Source organism: Chelonia mydas, chromosome 19 (genome assembly GCF_015237465.2).
Source record: "Chelonia mydas isolate rCheMyd1 chromosome 19, rCheMyd1.pri.v2, whole genome shotgun sequence".
NCBI classification, from domain to species: domain Eukaryota; kingdom Metazoa; phylum Chordata; order Testudines; family Cheloniidae; genus Chelonia; species Chelonia mydas.
The window spans coordinates 3768885-3794389 of record NC_051259.2 but is presented as its reverse complement, the minus strand read 5'-3'; the positions used below and the strand labels follow the sequence as shown (position 1 = coordinate 3794389).

At 39.9% G+C, this 25505-nt stretch overlaps 1 protein-coding gene across 7 annotated transcripts in view; it reads left to right on the top strand.

Moving 5' to 3' along the window:
• Nucleotides 1-25505, top strand: part of LOC102941947 (zinc finger MYM-type protein 4) — a 55774-nt gene that overhangs the window by 25660 nt on the left and 4609 nt on the right. For 4 of the 7 annotated variants that reach the window (XM_037882066.2, XM_037882067.2, XM_037882071.2 and 1 more), the window contains 22 exons: nucleotides 279-357; nucleotides 781-1033; nucleotides 3067-3241; nucleotides 3342-3554; nucleotides 6474-6624; nucleotides 7945-8060; nucleotides 8179-8454; nucleotides 8952-9102; nucleotides 9334-9506; nucleotides 10142-10292; nucleotides 12272-12412; nucleotides 12775-12812; nucleotides 13766-13910; nucleotides 15099-15217; nucleotides 16047-16218; nucleotides 17331-17384; nucleotides 17477-17656; nucleotides 18305-18399; nucleotides 19023-19194; nucleotides 21015-21166; nucleotides 22448-22559; nucleotides 24187-24435. In XM_037882066.2, coding sequence (XP_037737994.1) covers nucleotides 279-357; nucleotides 781-1033; nucleotides 3067-3241; nucleotides 3342-3554; nucleotides 6474-6624; nucleotides 7945-8060; nucleotides 8179-8454; nucleotides 8952-9102; nucleotides 9334-9506; nucleotides 10142-10292; nucleotides 12272-12412; nucleotides 12775-12812; nucleotides 13766-13910; nucleotides 15099-15217; nucleotides 16047-16218; nucleotides 17331-17384; nucleotides 17477-17656; nucleotides 18305-18399; nucleotides 19023-19194; nucleotides 21015-21166; nucleotides 22448-22559; nucleotides 24187-24435 — 3367 coding nt within the window. Of the gene's footprint in view, nucleotides 1-278; nucleotides 358-780; nucleotides 1034-3066; nucleotides 3242-3341; nucleotides 3555-6473; nucleotides 6625-7944; nucleotides 8061-8178; nucleotides 8455-8951; nucleotides 9103-9333; nucleotides 9507-10141; nucleotides 10293-12271; nucleotides 12413-12774; nucleotides 12813-13765; nucleotides 13911-15098; nucleotides 15218-16046; nucleotides 16219-17330; nucleotides 17385-17476; nucleotides 17657-18304; nucleotides 18400-19022; nucleotides 19195-21014; nucleotides 21167-22447; nucleotides 22560-24186; nucleotides 24436-25505 lie in introns of those variants that run through there. The other 3 variants (XM_037882072.2, XM_043532471.1, XM_037882074.2) reach the window with 2 other exon arrangements.

Here is a 25505-nt window from a genome sequence, read left to right as displayed (position 1 = left end):
ATGCTATGAAATCTCCACACAGCACTACACAATTTGCGTACACCAATGTGAGCTTTGAGAAGGCAGTGGGTATATATATGGTTTTTGTATGCAACAATGTCTGGTATGTCTCTGGCCCTTGATTTTTGACATAGAAGTTTATGAAGAGTTCTCATTTGTTTTGGTTTCTTGGATCTTGTATTTAGTAGCACATTATGAAGGAATTGATGTCCTTTCATTTGTTTTAATGTCACTTTTTGTTAGGTTTGTTTATTTGGTCTCCTTTTCCCTTTGTTCAGGAGTACGGCCAGCAGCCAAAAACTCAGGAAGGGGAGCTGAAGATCAGTGCTGTATTTTCAGTCAGTGGCAGTCCTCTTGGTAAGGAACAGGAAAGACCAAATGTAATTAAATCTTCCACATGTTTCAACTTCAAAAAATGACCCCGTGGGTTAGCATGCTTTTCATTTGCTATCTAACTGCAGCAGAAATGAAGTCTGGTTGAGCTTCTAGACACTCTGGACACTCTTCAGTTGGAACCTACAAAACGCTTGTATTTCAGAACCCAAGAGAGAATTAAATCTGGAAGGGATGTAAAAGTATGTATTTAATTATAACAATGGGTGGAATTTGCTCCTGTGCAGAAGGCCAGCACAAGGCGCATATATACGTATGTATGGACAAAGCTTGTGCATTACTGAAATCCCAGTTAGTCCCTCAAATGCAGAGGCTGGCCTTCTGCACAGGGTGAATTTCACCCAGTACATACTGGCTGTTAATATATATTTCCTCTTGTTTTTCTAGCTCCACAGTTGACATCAGGTTTCCAGCCTGCTGTGGCATCCTCTGGCATGAGTAAAATGCTGCCTTCAGTTCCAACCACAGCCATTCGGGTTTCCTGTTCTGGCTGTAAAAAAATCCTCCAGAAGGGACAAACGGCGTACCAGAGGAAAGGCTCTACTCAGCTCTTCTGCTCCACACTGTGCCTCACTGGATACACTGTTCCAGCTTCTCGTCCACCAGCTTCTACAAAGAAGACGTGCTCAAGCTGCTCAAAGTAAAGCAGTGTTCTAGCTAGTTCTAGTAATAACTAAAATTCAGATGAATAATTAAAGGCTTTGTTTGTGAAGAAAAGTTAGCTTGTTAGGGATCACTATTTTACATCTTCTCCTTCCTCCTCTGGCCCCCCAGTATCCACTTCTACCACCAGTCTTTCCTTTCAGAAATACATTTCATTCTCTGCCTCTGCTGATTGAGCTGTCTGCAAATGGTAGTGTGAACTGGGTTTTCTGTCACTGCAAATGGGCTGTTGTATGCAACTACATATATTTTTTAAAACGCTTACCCTGATATGCACACCTTCTTTTTTTCCAGTTAAAATCAACAGGAAATAAAAGTTTGCCTCTCAAAAGGTACTTGGTCCCCTTCCCCCATTCTAAAAATAATCATATACAAAATTAGATTTCTTCAAGTTTTAAATATATTTTGAGAATGCATTTAACAGATGCTCTTCAACTTAAAACAATTAAATTACTAAAGTCAATGAAGTAAAATCAAGTTTAGTAGTTGAATGTAATTGATAGCTTGTATTTCATGAGATTCCCTACAAATTCTAGCTCTCTAAGCTATTTATCGAACTTAGCAATAGGGGTAATCTCTCCACTTTGCAAGGTTATGTTTTGTCCCTTAAGTTTTTGACCAAAGAAGCCACCTGAGAGCACGCAGGTGGCACTTCATTATATAATATCTAACCCTTGCTGAGTTGAAGAAATGAAATTATTGAGCATGAAATAAGTTTCTGGTTATGGGGATATCATGACCTAAATCAGATGCTCACAACTCCTGTCAGGTATGGAGAAAGAAACTTTGCCCTTTATAGGCATAATTTGAAAAACCTGTTCTGAATAAGAAAGTAGCATTGAACCAGGATTTGTTGTCTACTGCTACAGAAGCAGTTTTAATGCCTATAAACCATATCTTCTTTTGTGTCCTTATCTCCAAACTAAACCAAGAGAAATTTTGGGTGTAGCTGTTCAAGCTTTCATCAATATCTAATATATACCATAATCTGAGGCAAATGAATAGCCTCTGAGCCTAATTGTGGCAGGATCTGATTATCAAGGAGAGTTATTCATATGTGGTATTTTTAGTTACAAAAGTCACTTTTCATAATGAATGCTACTTTGTTTATATTACTGTGACTTCCTCAATAACAGATTTGTTACCTTCAGATTTACAAGGTCAGCAATTTGTTATGTTGGTATGTTTAATGCATTACTGAGAACATACAACAATTTTCAGTTGTCTGCTGTTCATATTTGTGTTCAGAAAAGTAGTTCTCATCTGCAATAAGTGCAGTGTTATTTTAAACTTTATTTTACTGTCAGAAGCCTTCCATCAAGAGCATTGGCATAGAAGATTTGCTCTTTAAGAATTTTAAAGCATTTTAGCCAAAAGAGTTGCAGTAATTAAGAGGGCAGGCAGGGCAGGAAATAAGAGGAAAAACTAACTCGTCTCTGTCAAATTCAGTGGTTAAGAATCAAATAGAGCAGCACAAAAGGTGAAAAAAGGAAGGATTGGAACAGCACTGGTCAAGCCATCACAGGCTTCACAGTGATCAGGAGTTGTATTTTGTTGTTGTTTTTCCCCTTTGATGAGTATTTTCCTTGTTAAAGGAACTCTCTTCTGAATTTAATTTAGGTATCCTGCTTTCTGAAGTTTCTGACAAATGTTTCTCTTGCTCTTTCTCAGTCTACATCACCTTATTTTCCATACTACATTTTAAAGCAGAGTTACTTAGTGACATGTAAGCAAACTGGTTTGTCTAAGTTAATGTGTAAAGCAGTCACAACAAGAGCAAAAACACAACCCGCCTTGAGAGTAAGATTTTTAAACAAAGAAGTTTGTCTCAGTGTATTCTGCGGGTTTTATAGTTGAGAAAGGCTACTGTATTGAAATAAAGCCCATGGGAGTGAGAGACTGTCACACTCTCTTACTACTGCTATTACAGAGAATGCGTTTGGTCTGCCAAGGGCCACAGATGTATCAAGCTGGTCTTTTTTTTTTTTTTTTTTTTTTTAATTTAAATAGAGAGATCCTAAATCCAAAGGATGTGATCACTGCGCAGTTTGACAATACAAACTCCAGCAAGGATTTCTGCAGCCAGTCATGTCTTTCTACATATGAATTGAAAAGGAAACCTGTTGTTACTATTCATACTAACAGCATTTCAACCAAGTGCAGCATGTGCCAGAAGAATGCAGTGGTAATTCATATGTAACTTCTACTTTCTAGTTTGAATTTCCTGCAGATCAGAACAGTTTAATATCTCAGACACTAACTATTTTACCTTTTTATTCTTTTAGATTAGACATGAAGTGAATTATCAGAATGTTGTACACAAACTCTGCAGTGATGCCTGCTTCTCCAAGTTCCGTTCTGCTAATAACTTGACTATGAACTGCTGTGAGAATTGCGGGGGCTACTGTTACAGTGGCTCTGGCCAATGCCACGTTCTTCAAATAGAAGGACAGTCAAAGAAGTTCTGCAGTTCAACATGTGTTACCGGGTACAAACAGGTACTTTTTTTTTGATACTTCTAAAACTTCATGTGCCCCATCGATTGAGAAGTTACTTTAATTGATAAGTGTAGACTTTAGAATAGACCAACTGAAGGCTTCAGTTCTCATTAACTCTGTCCTGAATACATCTCTGCCCTTTAATTTCTCAAGCTCTGCTCAAACATGTCACTTTGTCTCCATACCTTTTTTCATGCTACCTTGCATGCCTAGAACGGCTACCAGCAGATGCTAAGCTTCCTCTGACTCCACCTCTGATAAACTAGAAATAGACCTGAACCAAAATCTCATATCCAGACATCACCAACTTTGGAGAAATTCAAATTGACATCCAAACTATATCTCAAGCCTGTCTCTAAGAGAACCCTATGTTGAACACTCAAGCTCTAATGGCTATCCCCCTTGTTTTGTTGTCTTTAGCTTGTAAGTCCTTAAGTGTAGGGACCAGTTACCTGTTTGACACCTACCTACCACAATATGGTGCCCTGTAGATTTGTAGCACTGTATAGAAGATAAATAATAAGGCCCTGATATTTTAAATGTAACCTCCATTTTTGCATTGTCCATTCAGGTATCACCATTAAGATGTCAAGATACTTGACTCTGCCTGCAAATCAGGTACTTGGCTGATTAAATGGTGGCATTTGTATCTGCAGGTAATTGATGTGCAGATGCAAAAATGTACCTTCAAAAACAATGATCACTGCTGAAAATTGTAGCCTAAACCTGGATGAAAGAGCAAGGAACAGGTCTTAGATGGAAAGGAACTGGGAAAAGGGAGAAATATGTGTCTTTATGCAGTAGAAATCTAGGAAAGAATGATTTCAAATTTAAGTTTTATGTTGTGTCTCATCGGAGAAACCCATTTGTACTGCATAAATGAGTTACAAACATGTATCTCAAACATTTTCATATGACAGTGAGTTGAGGGGCTTTGTTTCCTCTCTTCCCAACCCTGCTTAATTCACTGCCCTTTCTGATCCTTTTAACTAACTTTTTTTTTTTAATAATAGCTGGCTAATTGTTGCTTTCCAGTGTGAATAGTGAATATTTTATAGCTCTACAGCTAAAAGCCATTAGCTCTATGAAATAATTGTTTCAGTATCACTGGTATATATTTTGTTTTGACATTTCCAGAGAAAAATCTCCATTAACCTGGTGTTACATTTTGAGAGTATATATCAATAATTGAAGGGTACAAAATCACAAGAATGTTTTTATCCCCAAAAAAGGAATGTGACTCCAAAAAACTAGTTAAGGCTAAACTTAAGCAATCAAACAATTTAAAGAAATGTATAGTAAAGGCACCCACACAACTGTAACTGTGTCCTCTACTAATGTCAGCCTCCAGCCTTCCTTTTTTTATTCTTTTATTTCTTAGGTTCTGTTCCTGCAAACGATGCAAATAATCCCTCCCCCCTCTCCTTCTCCCAGGACTTTAAGAAATTCAGTCTATGGCTGAGCATATTTTAAGTTTTGGTCACTTGCATCCTCCCTCTTTTTTTTTTTTTTCCTTCCTCTTAATTTTTTATCTCCCCTCTCCTTTTTAGAAGAAATTTTTAACACAATGTAGTTGTACAGCTTGTACAGTTGCAAATCAGTGGTGGGACTTAGATGTCCCTCTGCGCCCTCACATCTCTAACAAACCCACATCCCCACTCTCCTCTTCTGTTCCTCCAACTCCAGAAAGCAGTGTTGTGGGGAGCCAGTGGGAGTGGAGAGATGACTGTGTAAAGGGAGTTGGGTGAAGGGGAATGTGGGAGGGGACAATGATAGGGTCATTCATATCTCCCTATTCATTTATCTTTACCTCTGATATTATAATGGTACCTCTTAAAGACACGAGCTTTTGATTTATAATTAAAACAAAAATGTTATGACAAATAGCATCTAAAAAAATTAATTATTTTAGAAAAAAATTCCCTCAACTGTAGCTAGAGTAAGCATGCAGTATGTAATTTGAAGAGCCTGCGGTTCCGTTATTCAGATTACATAAGTCAGAAAAAGGGGATGAATTTCAAAATGATTTTTTTTTAAGTGTTTGTTCTGGAAAAGTAGGAACATGTCATCCAGAAAATGACCTGGAAAATTAAATTGTCTTCCGAAGAGCTGTTGGGACAAATTAAGAAACCAAATTAATTAAACAGTGAAAAAAGGGATTTTAGTTCTGTTTGTACGAATCTCAGTATAACCTTAACTATGGAGACCTTACTGGCACCACCATAATATTTACAAAGCTTATAAAAAAAAGAAAATGAAAGGTTAATAAATCTTTTATTGCTTGTATATAACTTATGCCCAAAATATATTTATCGCAACTGATAAACCAGTTCTAACCAACTGCTTGTCTTTGATAGTTTAAATGCTTACATTGTATATAGTCTATCTTTCCCTTATGTTCTTCCACAAAATTCCGATATTACTTGATTACAGAACAAAATGCATTTTTAAGGATAGGAGATGGTAGTTGACTCTAGTCTCAGCCCTGCCACTGACTGTGTCCCATGGCAAGTAACTTCACCTGTCTGTGCCTTCGTCTTTCCATCTGCAAAAATGGCAATATTGCGTACCTACTTCACTGGTGTGTTGAAAGTTAACGTTAGTAAAATATTTGAGACACTCCAACAAAAGCTACTAGATGAATGGAATTGTTGGTGTTGCAGCAGTGGCTAGAGGCCCCAGAACTATTATGCTAGGGGCTTACAACCTAGACATAAAACAAGGAGTACAAACAAACATGAGGGAGCATAAGGTTACAGTGAAGAAATGCATTGTAAGTAATAAACACTGCAATAACTTCATAAGAAATCAAACTTCACATACACTGGCTCTCATATTTTATGTACTAGAGTGATTAATGTGCAGGTTTGATACCAATTTTAAGCTTCAAATGAATGACTTATTTTATTCTTTCCACAGAAATCAGCAAAAATCACACCCTGTGCACTGTGCAAGTCTTTGAGATCTTCAGCTGAGATGATAGAGAGCACAAATAATTTAGGAAAGACCGAACTCTTTTGCTCTGTTAACTGCTTGTCAGCCTACAGAGTTAAAATGGTTACATCTGCAGGTAACTGTATTCCTTTGTTTTTGTTTTACATCCGTAGTTCCATCTAGTTTAGATCAAATTTAGTTCATCCTGAAAACAAAGCTTAAAAAATCATTAGAGTAATAGGCTGAAATAAGAGCTATGTTTTTTCCTTGTTGTATACACAACTATTAACTTTATAGTGCTTCCAGTTTAAATATTATCTTATTTTGCCAGGAAAAAAGAATAGAAGCTAAAGTTTTATCAACTATTAGTTTACTACCTCTTTTTCTTTTTATGTACTTGGGTGTAAACTTACTTGCATGCTTTGAATGCTGATAGCTCTAAAAGTGGATCTATCTGCTGTGTTGATATCGAATTCACATCCTGTTCCCTGTCTGCTAGAATAACAACCTGTGCAGAATTTCCTATGACTTCAGAGAGCAGGAAGATACCTGTAAATCTTAATGTACTTCCTCTTCACAAGCATGAAACAGACAGGTGTGGTGTGAGTGGCAGGGTGCACTACTCTAGTGCACCGTTTTGTCATGGGCATGCCTACAATTGCGATGAAATTGTGCATAAATGATGGTTCTGAGGTGATGACCAGTGCATGATTTGTTGGTTTGTTTGTGGGCCTTTGTTTGTAAAACACTCCAGTTCTTTGCAGGCCAAGTTCTTTCTCAGCCAGTTACCATGGGATTTTATCAAGGAACATACATTCTTTCGCATTCTGCATACACTGTGTTCCAGTACTACAATTATAATTTTAAAAAATTATAGCTTTTCATATAGTCAAAAGCACTGGGAAGACTTTAATCACTCTAGTACTCTGCTTCCTGTATCTTGTACATAGGTCATCATGTTTCTGCCATACCCTTCAAATGTATTATTGTTTAAACAGCAGGTTTTGTATTTTTATTTTTTGTTGTAAAAGGGTTGAGGGTTTTACGTGTCACAAATGACAGGTGAGGGCCTCGGAACTTTTGCATTTTAACATTCCAGATTGACACTCATTCCCCCTTTGGCTTTAGCTTCTGTCCCTCTGATGCTTCTCTTGTAAAATGGGCAAATGTTTACTGACCTGCCAGCAATACTGTGAGCATTAATTAACAATAAAGTACGATGCAGGAACCTATGTACCACCATTGCAGTGCTCATGCCAACATATCATAAAGTGCTCAATCTACTCTGGCTGCTGCTTTTTCTATAGGATGTTGGTCATATTCTTTCTTAGATATATCTAACTTTGTCATTCAGAATGCTTGGTGTTTTTTTGTACGCACAGCATAAAGCCATTTGCAATGCTTTTAATCATGGGTTTATTCACTAGGTTTTCTTTTTTCATTGTTTTTCCATCAGGTGTCCAAGTTCAGTGTAACAGCTGTAAAACTTCAGCAATCCCTCAGTATCACCTGGCTATGTCAGATGGGAGTATACGCAATTTCTGCAGTTACAGCTGTGTTGTAGCTTTTCAGGTATCATGTCTAGACTTTCTTTCAAAGTTCAATTAATAGAATGGCAGACTAGTGCTATAATCTCCAAGACATGGGTTTCCTGTTGCAAAATATACCTTCCTCAATTGCTTTCCAACAGAACTTGTTCAACAAGCCTGCAGGAATGAACTCCTCTGTGGTGCCCCTGTCGCAGGGTCAAGTCATTGTAAGCATTCCCTCTGGGGCAACGGTATCAGCATCAGGTGGCACTACCTCGACTGTCTCCCCCAGTTCCATGAGCAGCTCAGCTGCAGCTGGTCTCCAGAGGCTCGCTGCTCAGTCCCAGCAAGTCACTTTTGCCCGCACTGTTGTGAAACTCAAGTGTCAGCACTGTAACCGACTGTTTGCAACCAAACCTGAACTGCTTGACTACAAGGTAATAAAGATTAGAGCTTTGCATGCAGATCTTTCTGAATCAGAAACGGACACAAAACCCTAACAAGGGGCAATAACCTGACAATAGTCCTTTGGTGTCTTGCTATGGCCAGCTATCCTGGGATTTGGGTAGTAGGTTCGGTACAGCAAAACCACCATCAAAATTGGCATTGATTTGCTTCCTTTTTGATTGCCTCAGAAGAAAGGCAAAGGATTAAATGACTATGTAGGCAGCTTTCCTTCTTGCCTCTAGAGATGATCCCTTTGATCAGGAGTGAAGAACATTGATGGGTGCATCTGTGGGAACCTTTCCACTCCCACCTTGTGCTGCACCTGTTCTGCGGACTTTATTCTGCAGCATTATCAAATGGTGACTTTCACCAGCACTAGAAATACCTTACATGTTTTTTTTTGTTTTGTTTTTTAACTATTTAAAAATACTGGTTTTGGAGGGAAAACAAGATTTTGCATAATTGAATTATTCTCATGTAATTACAGGGTAAAATGTTTCAGTTTTGTGGAAAGACCTGCTGTGATGAATATAAGAAGAGAAGTAGTGTAATGGCAATGTGTGCATATTGCAAAATTGAGAAGATTATCAAGGAGACAGTGCGATTCTCAGGAATAGACAAGCCATTCTGTAGTGAAGGTAAGAAAAGGCAGGCCTGTGTGTCAGGTAAATCCTATCAGAAAGCATCCTGCCATAAAATTAGGGCAAGAAAATGAGAAATCTCATCTGTTAACCTTCCTAGGTCTTTACCATACTTTACGATAATTTATTAAAATTGATCATAAAAGTCACAATTAACTGCAAGAACTAAATAAACACCTTAATTTGATATAAAAAAAATTTTTTTTTGTTCTTCCTTTGATGTCTTAGGTTGTAAACTGCTCTATAAACACGACTTGGCTAAACGTTGGGGAAACCACTGTAAAATGTGCAGTTACTGTTTACAGGCTTCCCCCAAACTGGTCCAGAATCACTTTGGGGGGAAGATGGAGGAGTTCTGCTCAGAAGAATGCATGTCTAAATTTACGGTTTTGTTTTATCAGGTAAGTAGCTTTCATGCGTCACTTTCTGAAATTTAAATGCCATAACAAAAGAACTTCTGAAGCCCAAGAGCTGCGTGAAACTGTCTACAGTGGACCTCTGCTTCCGTTAAAATCGTGCATATCTGTGGGAGCTGAATGAAAAAGAAGTCTTTGTTCTTTGGTGTTTTTCATTTACTGTCAGAATTAGTCAGGTTATTTGGGTCTTCAGCCCTGCTTGTTCTCTGACTCACTCTGGGGCACACTCAGCTCACCACCCTGTGCCTCTTTAATTATAAAATCCTGTTTATTGGCTTTGGTGCTGCTCCTAGGCTTTGCAGGGGAGATAGCCAAAGGCAGAAAGGGGAGTTGGGTGCCAGGTTCCCTTTGTGGCTTTGAATGCCTCCGACCCCCCACAAGTTGTGAACACCAGTTCTACATATAAAGGAACCTCGCAGGAGAACACCATATAATGCTCTCATTCCTTAGGCTGTTTTGTGGCAGTGCCAATAAATGTTGCAGCCATTATAAAAGTACCAGCATATAAGCTGAAAAGTTTTTTTGGAGGTAGGTGGGAAGGGGGTCACTTATATGCATGCATTGTTATCCTGGTATTTGAGTTTTTTTTAATTTTTTTCCCTGTGCTGTTTTTTTTTTAGATGGCAAAGTGTGATGGTTGTAAAAGACAAGGTAAACTCAGTGAGTCTATGAAATGGCAAGGGGAGATCAAACATTTTTGCAACCTGCTTTGTATTTTGATGTTCTGTAATCAGCAAACTGTGTCTGAACCCCCACCTCAGAACAACACAGGTAAAATAGGATGTGAATTAGAACATAAGAACAGAACAATTGCTTTGGATAATGCAGTATGTACATTTCGGGGGAAATTCAGTTCAGTGGATCTTTTCATAAATAATGTACGCACACACCCCCTACTGAGAGAATAGCCATTGGATGGACTCAGGTATATCCCGCATCTTGGCAGGGGGTTAGACTAGACCCTAGCAGTCCCTTCTAAACCAATGATTCTATGATACAGGGCCATGTTTCTCAACCTTTCTGTGCTGGCAACCTGCTTTGGTCTTTAAAATAAATAAATAAATAAATTTTTTACCTCTCTACTAAGCCAAAGCCTGAGCCCTGCTGCCCGGGGCTGAAGCATATAACTTAGCTTCACGGGCCCCCCTGTGGCATGAGGCCCCAGGCAAGTGCCCTGCTTGCCACCCCCTAATGCTGGCCTTGCACTTGTGATCCCTCCTCACTCAGGTTGAGAAACACTGATATAGGGCTTTTCTGCCTCTTGTTACTTGAATCCTCTGTAGCGGAGAAACAAGATTTCTCTACGTGTTAAGTAGACATAAATGCTCAATGTAGAGAAAACGAGACAAATAAAAAATTACTTTTTGAGTGTCACTGTTTGCAAAAGCACATTCGATTAGAGTAATGTCTGTTGAAGAGATATCAGGCACCTGGTTTTCTTGAAGCGGCCCACATGGCAGCATCATATTTGGCAGAATCTACGTATTAATTAGAAAAAATACATTTGTAAACCTCATGATTGTGAAGACAAACTTTCAAATGTGAACTCAGTTTAACCAGTGCTGGGTTGTCTTCCCAAATGTGCAGGCATTTTGAAACAATGACTCCGAGCTCCAGTTTCGTTAGGTGTTGACTCTTAAAATATTAGTGTTAAGCTTGATGTAAGCTGTAGCTATTCCTCACTGATTATTTGAGCAGATGGAATGGGAAGGAGGGTGAAAGTTCATCCCAAAGGAATAGGAACTGTGAGTTGCTGTAGGGAATGAAGTGTTAGAGGGGAGGAAGACAGGAAGAGGAAGAGAAACAAAGGGGAGAAATAGTAGTGGTCCTAAAGAGGGGCATATTCTGCCAGTGAATGATAGTGACTGCAACACTGTAAATTACTCACCAAATAATAAATAATATTAAAGCATATTGTATGCTTCCAGGCCATATTCTACCCTTGATCCTTGTGCAGATCTCCTATTGATAGCAGTGGGACTTTTGCTGTGGATTGAGGGTAATATGTAACTCAGTAATTTAATTTATACTCTCACACCGTCACTAAAACATTTGACACTCCTGGTGTAGTGTAAAGTTTGTCAGTTAGTGTGTTTTAAGTAGTAAGGATAGGGATAGGTACCATGGCCCTGATTTTCAGAAGTTCAGGGTACCTGCAACTTCATCTGAAACAGAAGTGCTACAGGTGTGCAGTACTTCTGAAAATCTGGCCTCATGTCCGGATTAGTACCAGAGACTCCTGGGAACAGTACCTTTTGTGAAATATGGTAAACATGGGGATTATGAATGTCAAGGACTTAAACAAACCTTTGATAGTGAAGAGTCTTGTAGGGCATGGTTACAATTCGCCTGAGTTGTTTAGATTATAAGGATTTTGGGGCATGGACTGTCTCTTATACTACAGTTTGTACAGTGCCTAGCACAGTGCGGTCCCGTTCTCAGTTGGCCCCATGGCACTTATGTAATAAAACATAATAATACAAATAGAAACGTCCTTTCATGCTGTGATGAACATCTGAGATGTCCTACTGATTGGGTAGCATGGTTTGCATATGGAATTTAAAGAAACAGATTTTTTTTAATCTAAATTGAAAACCTGCAGTTGACACTTACACAAGCTTTTAACTATAAGAGTGTATATATTGGAGTGGAGGGTGGGTCTTGCATCATATGTTAGACTAGCTATGAATACGCCCTGTTATCAGTAATATTAATGCTTACACTATATTTCTTCTGCTTTTTCTAAACAGCAAACCTTTCCATGACACCAACGTCTTCATCAGGCCCTCCTTCTCTAAGGAAGGATTCAACTCCAGTTATAGCAAACGTGGTATCCCTAGCAAGTGCCCCTGCTGCCCAGCCCACGGTTAATTCCAACAACGTCTTACAAGGTAGAATTCCTCAATACTCAATTTCAAAGTCTTTATATCTTTTTTTCTTGGGCTTATATTTTGGTTGCTCATAGATCTGATAGGCAGCATTAGGTCCTGCTCCCATTGAAGATAACAGGCCCAATTCTTCATTGCCCTGCACTTTGTGCCTTCACTTACACCACTGCAGAGCAAATGTAAAATGCTACCAAATTAGAATGGCGAGGGTTTCACATTCACTTTGCACAGGTGTAAATAACTATAATGTTAATTAAATTCAACAGAGAATTGGGCCCAGTGGGGATTAAGACTTGACCTCTGTAGGAAGAGGGCCTTGCTGTTAGGCAACACAGAAATTAAGTTTATGCTGTTCTAATTAACAGGTGCAGTTCCTACTGTGACAGCAAAGATCATTGGAGATGTAAGTTTTTTGCAAAAGAACCTTTACGCTTCCTCCTGCTCCCCCTCCCCCCGCTTTGCTCAGACACACTAATTTGTTAGAGACATTATCCAAACATCAGATATCTCTGTTCCATATGTAGTGTTACAGCAGTTATTTAAACTGATCTTTTTTCTGACAGTGACTGAGATTCAAAATACGTCCAACGTGTTAACATCTTCATAGATAGCTAGAATTTGTGCTGCACAGAGAAGTCTTTCTTCTGGTGTACACGGGTAAACTGCTGATTTGATGTTCTAAACTAAAATATGCCCATTAATGCAAATATATGTTCCCCCCCAGTGGAGTCTCTACTGTAATCTGATCATGCTATTGGAATAGATGATGAAAGAGAGAGATATTCAGCACAGTGTGCAGGAAATTAGAAACAAAACTAATCAGTCTGCTTACAGTCAAAAAAGTGATCCTAAGATTGACGGGGTTGGTGTGTTCTACTTTTATATTTTTTCCCTTTTAGTGACTTCACATGAGTTTGCCTAGCTGATGGGATATTTCTAATTGCATTCCCCACATGGCATCTGAAAACTAAGCTGTGTTCTTTCTGGGTCTTAGATATTTGTTAAACAGTTAAGGTTTCAAATCAGAACTTAGCCAGCGTTATTTGTTATCTAAAACAAGACACTCTTGCAGGTTTATTCTCAGCAGTGTTGACAGCAATAAACAAAACACCCTTTGCTTCACTGACAGAAATAAGAGAGAGATGTAAAGACACACGAGGAGCAAATAAGATACCATTTTTGAAAATTTTTTGTGGTCATCACACTTTAACAGTAAAGCATGTTGCATACCAAATTCTCCATTTTTTAAATTATATCTGTCTTATATTGCAGGAGGCTTGTATCTCATATTGTAACAAAATACCATAGCCAAATGTATTGAACTTAACATACTTTCTTTTCTGTATTTAAAACCAGGCTAGTACTCAGACAGACGCCCTGAAACTACCACCATCACAACCTCCAAGGCTTTTAAAAAACAAAGCATTATTGTGCAAGCCGATCACCCAGACCAAGGCCACGTCTTGCAAACCTCATACCCAGAATAAGGAATGCCAGACTGGTACGTGTCAGATTGCCTTCCTTTTTAAAAAAAAGGCCTGTATTGCAGGTGAATGAGTAACAGTGTGTGTGACAAGGATTTCTAATATTAAAATAAAAGGGTTTTGCTTGATTGCATAGTGCTTTTAAGCATCATTTTCTGTTATAACTATATAAGAATCTCCATCTGCATTTCTTGAAGTCCATGAAAACTGCATGTGGAATGCACCTTGGAATCAGCTCTAACTTTCACAAGGGTGCTATCATCATGTTATAGACATGGAAAGTGAAGCAGGGAGGTCAAGAGACATGCTGAAGGCTACAGAGGGACCTTGTGTTGCTCTAGGATTAGAATTAAGGAGTTTTTGGCTCCCAATTTGAGTACAAGACACAAGATCGCGCAGTCTAGTATTCATTTCAATCATCCTTCTTCTGATAGAACAGCGTATGAAATACCTTTCTCCGCAATTGTTCATGTATATGGTCACAGTATTGTTTACATCTGAATTGTACACCTAACAGTTTCTAATAACAGCACTAAAGTTAAATGTCACTTCCAAGGAAGATGCAGGGGATTTGCTAGAGTAAGTCCATAAAAAGAGTGGAGTGTCAAACCCAGTGTGGGTGAATTAAATAGTTAGTTATGGAATAATCCACCTGGCATGTGTAGGTGCAGTTTTTCAATAAAATGCTGGCTTTTACTGATGCAGACACAGGCACAAATTTGGCAAATTTGAATACTTGCCCTAAACGTTTTAAGGCTACATTCCAATTCAAGTGAAATCAATCGTAAAACTCCCATTTGACCCTTTGTGACCAGGATTTAGCCCTTGCCATACAAAGGGGGTGGAAGCTAGTCCGGTGAAGAGTGGTCTAAGTCATAGCCCTTGACTTTCTATGATACATACATTTATCTGTCTTGACAGGAATCCTGTCCTGTTTCAGGTAAATCTGTCTTATTACCTGGCATGTAATCCTCTGTTAAGAGCTAGGGGCAGGAGGTGTGCGCACAGCTGTGTAGACGTGTCAGTCACTGGGATGAACGTACAAGGTTGTGCATGGAGAGCTACAAGCAGAAGTCGCTGTTAATGGAATTATTAATAATAATTCTCCATGGACCACTCTGAGATATTACTGAGTTGTCAGACGCTCCCTTGCCTCTGGGAACCAAACCACTTTTTTTTTTTTTTTTTTTTTTTAAATATGACAGAGGAAGATGAAGTTCGACCCCAAATCCTTGTGGTGCCTGTTCCTGTACCAGTGTTTGTGCCCGTGCCCCTTCACCTCTTCACCCAGTATACGCCAGTTCCACTTGGGGTCCCAGTACCTGTAAGTTACCCTTCAGTTCATCCGACAACTCATGGTTATGTTCTATGGCCTGCAGTTTACAGATTGGTCTCGCTAGAACAAAGAACAGTGAGGGTTATATTTGTTCTTACTCTGTCTAAACACATCCCAGTAGGCAGTATTCAGGGGGAAAAGATGGTTGCAAGAGCTATAGTCATCTCCCATTGCCTTAGAGGTCACTTAAAATTTAATACCCATCCTCAAAGAGCTCCTCTGCTACTGTACCTTAAATTATAACCCTGGGGTCCCAACTTCATTATCAAAAGATTTGAATTAGAGAGAGATTTCCTAAAATCTTCGGCCTGAGTCTCTCTTATCTATAACCAAATACCCGCTTATGTAGCGTTTCTGCTACTGTCCCAGGGTGCTTTCAGAACCTCTAGCAATGTAAATACTGTAAACATCCTTTTAGGAAAAGAGTTAGCATAGGCTAATCCAATGTGAGAATCTTGGGTTCAGATTCAGATCCTGGGGTCTAGGTCCCAGAGTTTTCAGAGGCTGGAAGTGCCACAAAGGCCATGTGTTCATCCCATCCAGTCCTCTTCCGCTTGATTTGTTTTGGTCATTTTGCAGGGTCATAAAGCTGGGCAGTAGGGGAAAGAGGTGGTGGTAAAAGGAATCGTTCCGGTTATTGCAGAGATACAGCAAGTTGTCCCATCTGCAGATAGACTAAAGGGGCAACACAGACTAAGAGCCAGAGGAAGAAAAATAGCTGGATCCTCTTCAATGCATTTGGTACACAAAAAAACTACTTCATGTACAACAAAACAAGTCATTGCTCGGAAATCTAAACTTTCCTGTGTGTGTTTAGGTTCCAGTTCCCATGCTTATCCCAACTACTCTGGACAATGCCGATAAGATCATAGAGACTATTCAGGACATCAAGGAGAAGATTCCCACAAATCCATTTGAGGCTGATCTCCTTCAAATGGCAGAAATGATTGCAGAAGATGAAGAGAAGGAAAAAACGCACTCTCATGGAGGTATGTGATCATTTTAAAAAGGATATTAAAGGAAGGATTTCTGTGAAAGGTAGGTAGATGTCAGCTTTGCCTGCATTGGACCAGATGCCCCTGCCTCATGCTGTGATAAGCCTTCCTTTTGCCCCATCAGCAAGCTGCTATTTTATTTTCCCACGGGCAAATGCAGTGAAAATGGTCTTCCTCCATAAGGGATTTTGGTTACCCGTCTCTTAAAGCCAGGATGCTTTCTTGAATACTTTAAACACATAGTCCATTTAGAAATAATTTTGCTTCCATATCCTGTCGCCTGTTTTTTTGTTGTTTATTTTGAGGGCATGTTTGTTTGTTTTCTCTTTAAAATTCATTTACGGTTGCTGCTCGGTTCCCATTGCAGGTCCTGATCCCCTCACTCACAAGTAGCCACATGTGATTTTTTCAGGGGTTTATGGGCTAGAACCTTGGGTCTGGTTGAGCTGTACTTGTCAAAGGACCAGAGGAGGTACAGGGGGCCAGAGGTGGCGACGTGGCATTTTTACACTTCCCTGATCCTGGGGGAAGCCAGGGGCTGGTCTCACTTGCATTGGCAGTAAGAGACCCCAGGGGGTGCGGAGCTGTTGCCCCAGAACTTTGTGCATTTTCAGGCGGTGTGCACCAGGAGAGTAGCATAGAGCTGGTAATGCCACCCAAGAGTTTCCCAGCTGTCTAAGTCGGGTTTTCATCGACTGGACTGTAGACGGGATTGGGGGGAGAAGGGGGAATCTCCCCTTATGAAAGATGGGAAGCAACCTGAAAAGACAAAACAAAGATCCTGTTTGTCTGCAAATGACCCCAGTAAATAGTGAGGTGAGGAAAAAAATTAAGAAAATGGTGTGTGAATGATGGGGGGGTTGGGTTTATTTTTCCATGAGATGACTGGAGTCCAGGTTAAGGTGTATTAGTAGAGCTATAGTGGGGAGTATAGAATCTGCACAGCATCTGCCCGCACTATTCTTTGCCCAAGATTGACCAGTTAGTCTCCTGACCTTTTGGATCAATTATATGAGCTAAGAAATTCTGCATTTCAGCTGCTGTTTTAAATAAGTAAAATACTTCATGTCCATACGAATTGTAGTTGTATTTTTTTTTCTCTTAAGGATCCCAAACATCTGAGCATGAGCTGTTCCTGGACCCTAAGATATTTGAGAAAGGTTGGTATTTCATTTGCAGAGAGGACTTGGGTCCTACTGTACATCTCTTTTTCCTTTCGGTGCATTTTGTACATGGGTCCTCTTAATTGCAGATCAAGGCAGCACCTACAGTGGAGACCTAGAATCGGAAGCAGTGTCAACTCCACACAGCTGGGAGGACGAGCTGAATCACTATGCCTTACGATCAAATGCCATGCAGGATCCAGACCCCGAGCTGAGGCAGTTCTCTAAAGGGGACATGGAGCAGGACCTGGAGGCAGACTTTCCCTCAGGTTTGTGTAACATGTAGAAAAATGCACTGTCACGTATTTAAAAAAAAATCTACATGATTTGCTGGGAACTAGCCTTCCGTTATCTTTAATGCAAGAAGTTAATTTGCCCACGAAGGGCTTATGTTTGTTACTCAGTACAAATGCATGTTGTTAAAGCTGCAATACATCTTCTCTAATAGAGATACTTGGACCCTATAACATAGAGCACATGTTTGCTTACACTTTAAAAAGACATCATTTAGAGGATTTGATAGAGAATAGTGGTTACTCTTCGTTGACTGCTTGTGAATTTGACACCTCTCTGTCCTGGTGGGAGTCTTAATGAGTCTTTCATGAGTACAAAGGATATCAGTTTCTTATGTAGAGAAGCACATCAGTATGTTGGGGCTTTTCCCCCTACCCTGAGAATTCCATGTCCCTTACATAGGAGTCCTCCATCTCCGAGCTTCCTTCTAGCTGACAACCTCGACAGAGCTGCTTTACAACTTAATACCACTGCTTAACTATCCAGTGGTAATGCAACAGGAATATCCAGATGTGGCATCTCGAATTTTAAGATACTTCGTAATGTCTGAAACTCTCATTTCTAGATGGCCCCGTTAAATCATATAATTAATTTAACTTGTGCTGATGTTGTTTTGACTTTAGACTCATTTGACCCACTCAGTAAAGGACTGGGTCTCCACTCACGTTCACGAGCAAGGCGGAGACATAGAGATGGCTTCCCACAGCCAAAAAGACGGGTAAGAAAGCATCCTTCATTCATATTAAAAACTCCATGTATCTAAGGTGCTAATCTTACATACATATTTACTTCTCGTGAGTTTGAACAAACACAAAATAAGGAAACAAAGATCAGGATTGGAAATATTTTATCTACATTTTATGTTTATTCTATAAAATTAGGTATTTTTGTTAGGAGGAATCAGTGTTCTTTTTATAGGGTAGCATTTAAAGAGTGTGTAGCATTTAAAAGCAACTTTTTTGGAGCCTATATTTTTATTTGTATAATAATGCACAGAAAACTATCAAGTTGTACTCGTTTATGCATTTTAATCATGGGCTGTGGCATTGCTGTCCAGTGATTAGGGCAAGAGACTAGAAGCAAGGAGACCTATGTTTTGTCTCTGTCGTTGACTTGCTGTGTGTGCAGAACCTCCCTGTGCCTTAGTTGTCCCTTCTTTAAAATGAAGTTAATATTTCTCCACTCTTTTATGAAGTCCTCTGACACTCTGTTATAACAGGAGCTTCAGGAGTGTAAGCGTTTTCTAGCTGGTCAAAGCGTAATGCACTTTTCCTGTGAGATCAGGTTAAAAGGGGTCCATAATTGGACAGTGTTATATGAGCTTTTTTGGATTTCCTGCAGGGGAGGAAGAAGTCCATAGTTTCTGTGGAGCCTCGGAATCTTATGCAGGGTTCCTATCCAGGCTGCTCTGTTTCTGGGATGACCCTGAAGTACATGTATGGGGTAAATGCCTGGAGGAATTGGGTCCAATGGAAGAATGCACAGGAAGACCAAGGGGAACTAAAATTTGGAGGTAAACTTGTTTCTGTTGAAGCAAAACCTGCTAGTTGGAGGGCACCTGTTGTGACGTAGCTTTCAAGATGGAGTTAGAGGCGTGCCATTGATACTGAGGCCCAGGTCCCTATGAATAAGGATTTTAGGAGTAAGGATTTTAGGAAACGGGTCTCAAGTTTCATGGCTATTGATTTTTTTTTTTTTTTAAAGCATCTTTTTTGTCTGTTGCTTTTAATCTATTATGTCACCTATCGAAGCAGGACTCGAAATTTGGAAGTTGAACAGTATAAATATTACAATCACTCATGTCCCTACAAGTGTTCATTTTATGCACATTTGTACTTGATTTGAAGCACAGGTGTGTTTATAGAGGTGCAGGGTTCTGATTGAGCTAGCACAGGGTATGACCCTGTACTGACCTTTGTGTTGTCCCCATCTGTTTCTCCAGAATTTAAGTATTCATATGCCAGTTTTGTAACTCTTCACTGGTTTTATAGTGAATGATGAAGCAGAGAATCAGACCCTTCATTTCTTGCCCTTACAGTTGCATAGAAAATCTTCCAAATGTTTCCCAATGCTATGCTACAGCTCAGAAAGGCACGAAGCATTCCTTTTATACCACTGGTACGTTGGCTCTAGAGCCTAATAATGATGTCTGAAATGTCAACATTGTTAACATTTTCACTGGTGATGATTTTTAGCAGAAGCATCCAGTAATTCTGGGGTTCTGGCAGAGGCTGAGTCCAATGCCACTGCTTCCCTTTCCCTCTTCCCTAGTCTGACCTAGGAATACACCAAGAGTTTTATGGGCATGCTTTCTGAGGCGAACTGGATTAATAAATCCATTAATTTAGAAATAGTAGTTGGGAGTTGTGGAGGGGTTTGGTTGCAGGGAAGAGAACAAACGGATAGATTTTAAAATACTTTTGGGGAAATAAATTAAAAAAAAAAAAGTTTCTGAAACAGAATGGGAGGGGTTTATATCAGAAAGGAAAAATCTTCGGATTAGGAAGAGAACTCTTTCCCCTGCTCCTTTGGAATTTTTTTGTTATATAAGAACAGCTGGTTGTAGGTTCCCACAGAAATGCAATCCATTCAGTTTTTGTCTATCCTATGTTTTGCGGGTGAGGGAACTCCACTCATCTTCCTGCATACTCCCAGGAGCCGCCTCCATACCAAAACTTACCCCACAAAGGCTTTCTGTCTAGTCTGCAGAAGCAACTTGCCTATGGGATGGAGGGAGCAAGCCCAGTGCATTCGCTCAGAGTTCTCTGACCATTTATTCTGGAACCAACTCTTATGTTTGCTCTTCTTCCCACTCTCCATATCCTGACCCTTTAAACTCTTAATTCCTTCCTCCCTTTAAGTAAAGGAGTCAAACATACTGCACCCAATTCATTTCCGGAGCTGCTAGGAAATGCTCAAGATCATTCTCCCACTCAAGATTCCCCTGAATCCAGCTATAGAAATGAAATTGATTTATGAAACCTACACTGCCAGCCTAAAGTATAAGTCACTATTTCTTGGGTTCAGTGATCACACTACTATACAGTCTTGCTTAGTTTAAGTACCCATTTTCTTATTGCTCAGTTAAAATTTGTATTGGTTACATATGGTGGCAGTTAAGGTTGTTACTAAATACTCAGAAAACAACAACTGCATCATAATTGTTAACTAACATGGGAAAGTGATGAACTGTTATTTTAGACGTGAGATGAGTTGTGTGTCGGAGATGGATGTTGTAACAACTCTGCTCATGTGATGTACGGGACCAGGAAGTACAGAAGGATGGACCTGCAGAATGGGGTCTTATGTCTCCTGTACTTCTATTCCCCACAGTTCGACCTGTGAAACTCAAGGAGGATATTCTCTCATGCACTTTTGCTGAGCTGAGTTTTGGCTTGTGCCAGTTTATCCAAGAGGTGCGGAGACCAAACGGTGAAAAATATGATCCCGACAGCATCTTATACTTGTGCCTTGGAATTCAGCAGGTAACTCATTGAACCACTGCATTGCCAAGTATGTAAATAAGATGTTTTTTAATGTAGTGTCTATAGTAATTGTTGGCTTTTGGGATTTTATTTTGGAGATGAGGGCCACTTGGTTACCCCATTTTTAAGGCTTATTCTTAATCCCTCATACATACCTCAAAAACCTGTCTGGCAGCCAGGGCAGGCCCTATCATGAGTGGTTAAGCATATCTGGAAAAAGTCTTGGACTGCCATTGCTAGGCAGTTAGTTATCACAGATATACCGCTTAAAGAAATAATATCATGAGAACAATAAAATTAGAATTAACCAATAGGAACAAAAAATGTAACTAGTTATTGTGGCCTGCTTGTTTACCGTAAGCTGAAACAATGACAAAAAACCCCCAGAACCTTATAACTAGCTCTTCAAAATGCAAACTGACTCAGTTCAGGGTGGGGCCAGTTTTTCCTTAGGTAGCATATTTGTTCACTCTCTCCAGTAACCATTCAGAGATTTAGGATCAAATGCTTTCCTGGGCATTAAACCTCATTTGGTTGGTTGGTTGACTTGTCACCTTAACGTTTTTCACCAGACATGCTTGACAAAATGGAAGAAGAGCTATAAATTTGGTTTGCCTGTGACCAGCATCCAGGAAGCATCAGAAATTTCTTTGGATTGCATTTCTTTTTCAGGCTAACTTTTTTTTTTTTCCAAACTGCAATAGAATGTTTGTATCGTAGTCCATTAGCCATTAAAGGACAATACTTTCATGATGAAGATTGAACTCTTTCCCCCCCCACCCCCAAAGATTACTGAGAACAAGCCTGCCTGTGACATCATAATAAGTCTGTGGTTGTGCCCTTTGTAGGCTTAGGTGCTGTCTGTGTTGGCAAGAGACACTGTGTTAGCATATTTAAGCCCAGTTTATTAGAAAGAGGGGCTGAAATTATTACGCTGGCATCTGTAGACAGAGCCATATTTGGGGATGTATTTTGTTGTGTTCAAGGATGGTAAATTTTCAGAACAGTGCTCTAGATCTGCGCATTAATAATAATTTGTGCCTGCATCTCCCATTTAATAAGAGAGGCCACTGTCCCTGTGTTTATCATACCTGGGAAGCCAGTAAAGTGATTTGGAACATAACACATTTGGAAATGCACATTCATTTTTAGCGTAATTGTAAAAGGAAGGCAAAGAGAAATACCGTAGGAGAGAACCAAAATAAATCTGACACCCAGTAACCTGTCAGCACTCTTCTATGTAACTATGAATTGTATCTCTTCCTTTCTTTTCTCTTGTAGTACCTGTTTGAGAATGGTAGAATAGATAACATATTTACCGAGCCCTATTCCAGGTTTATGATTGAACTTACAAAACTATTGAAAATCTGGGAACCTACAATACTTCCAAATGGTAGGACAATTATTTTTCATATTGTGTTGTTTTTATATACATGCATGACAGTGAAACCCATCTTTATAAATGAATGAGTTCTCAAGGGTGCTCCTTCCAGTACATGTCATCTGAAGAGTGCTGGGGCGAAAGAACAGCAGCACTGAACTACTCCATTAAGTCTACCATGATTAGGTGCGTGATCTGTACTGTGAGGTGCTATCCTCCTCCCCTCTCCACAACATGTAGTCATTTGTGAGAGACGGGAATCCTGGATTCCATATTCAACTCTGCCACTTACTTACTATGGGACCTTTAGCAAGACACACTTAACCATCTCTCTGCCTCAGGTTATGCCTCTGTAAAATGGGTATAACGCTTCTCTTAGCCATATGTCTTGGAGCTTCATGAATTAATTTTTGAATGCTCTTCATCTAGCATCTTTCATGGGAGGCTTTCAAAGTCTTGTTATAAATCCTCCCTCTGTTTCCTGCAGAGTTGGCTGGTTGGTATACTTGAGGGGTGCTGAATGAGACAAAGGTGGTAATTTTATAAATACAACTAAAACAGCTGAACGCTTTTTTTTTTTAACACTGTAATTTGGATAGAGGAGCTTGGTTTCAGGGTACCAAAGAACCTTTAGTGATTGTGGTGACTGCATACCTGGATCCATGACCATCTTTCTGTGTATTTCTTTTAATAAAAAACAAAAGAAAACCCATGCATTTACATGGTTCTACGTCCACCAAGACCTCTGGTTGCCTAACACATCTGTGATTAGAAAAGGAGTACTTGTGGCACCTTAGAGACTAACAAATTTATCTGAGCATAAGGTTTCGTGGGCTAAAACCCATTTCATCGGATGCATTCAGTGGAAAAAACTGAATGCATCCGATGAAGTGAGCTGTAGCTCACGAAACCTTATGCTCAGATAAATTTGTTAGTCTCTAAGGTGCCACAAGTACTCCTTTTCTTTTTGTGAATACAGACTAACACGGCTGCTACTCTGAAACCTGACATCTGTGATTAACCTCCATAAATTCCTTTTCTTTACCTGCTCTCAAGTTCACTATGTCACAGCAGTGTATCTCCAAATGGAGGTATCACGTCACTATCCATGCTCCACGCCCAAGAAGTGTTAATGTGTAAGGAGTTGATTGGGCTACATAACATGAACCTGTGCTGAGGTCTTACTGAGATAAATAATGGCTGCTTTAGACCCTTATTTCCATTTGCTTTTGAAAAGTCTCACTGATCAATAGCGTGGTCTTCCTCATGCTTGATGGGTCATGTTTATCCCTTGTGTAAGTGTATGCAGTTCTGTTGATTTCAGTCAAGTTAAATCTACTTACTGTAGGTCTGAGTTCGACCTGATGTACAGGTCATTGATGCATCAGGTTGTCTGGGAGGATTTGATTTATATTATAATTTGTCTGGCAGGACCTGCCTTTTTCATGTAACTCCTCCCCCATCCAACAGGGGTTTATTGCTTTCCTTAAACCTATGAAAATCTTCAGGGATCACATTGTGCCCCCAGGTCACTGCTGAAGCTGCTTACTCATATCTGAGAGCAGAGAGTTGCCCTTACAATGAGATGGTTGTTTAGTAAAGAGCTGATTTTTCCTTTTCCTTTACCCATTATCCTCAGGTTACATGTTCTCGAGAATTGAAGAGGAACATTTATGGGAATGTAAACAGCTGGGTGCATATTCCCCTATAGTCTTACTGAACACACTTCTGTTCTTCAATACCAAATACTTCCAACTAAAGAATGTCAGTGAGCATCTGAAGCTGTCCTTTGCCCACGTTATGAGACGCACCCGGACTCTGAAATACAACACCAAGATGACGTACCTGCGTTTTTTCCCACCTTTTCAAAAACAAGAGGTAGAATCAGGTGTGTTGCTGCTTTCTAATGACTTGAGTGGTTTTAATTTGGATTTTCGTAGCCCCAGCACCATTGCCAATGCTTCATTTTAAAATGGGGGAAAAAATGTAGACGTGCATTTTGCACATTTACTAATATTTGGGATTCTGCTGATACTTTAACTTCCCTCCCCTTGTCCTCCCCCCCCTTTTCTTTTTGACTTCCAGCTGGGTTTAAACCAAAATTCTGTATGAGCCCCGACAGCTGATAGAAACCTGTGAATGAGATGCCCAGAATATTTGACAGCTTTTCACTAATCATTTTTAGAGCAGCAAAAGCACATCCAGCAATTCAAACCTAGAATAAGATTCATTCCCTTCCTGAAGAGCTGATAGCACGAAGGACCAGGCTCCTTAAGGTGCTGAGCACCTTTAACCCCCATTGAAGTCAGGGGCACTTGAAGTTAGTCTGCTTAGTTAGGATCTGCTTTGTAGTATGCACACCCTATCACACTGGAGCAGGCCTAAGACAGAGCAGCTGGAGGACACATAAAGCCAAGCCAGCCAGAGCTGTTGACACACATGAAATGCAGGAGGAGGGAGTGGAAACTGTCCTTTTGCAGGCCCCAGACATAGAGAGAGAATGCAGCTTTCCTTCGCTGCAGTAGTGGTTTAACAGCTCATGGGTAAGCTGGGAAATGCTAAAGCTAAATCCGATTCTGTGAGGGGTGGCAATGAGCCCTGGGAGAGGAGCTGTTGGTGGGACGGTGATGTTTGACTTGTTTGTGAATTGAAAACTTGGTGGAAGCATGCTGACTGCCACTGATCAGAGACTTTGTAAGGACAGCAAGCAGGATCATCAAGCTACTGGCTACTTTAGTGAATTTTGATAAGATATGAATTCTCTCTATTAAGATAGCTGCTATTGTTGGTCTGCTTTTGCTTGGTGCTAGGTCTTCTTAACTTCTCCAGGAGGGGAGTAACACGTCTACTTTTCCCTCCTAGAGTTGAAGTCCTTGATAAGATTGATAACATGCACCACTTATTTTCTAAATGAGTGACCACAAAGTCCTTTTTAAATGCCTGTCAGGTGGTTTCTGC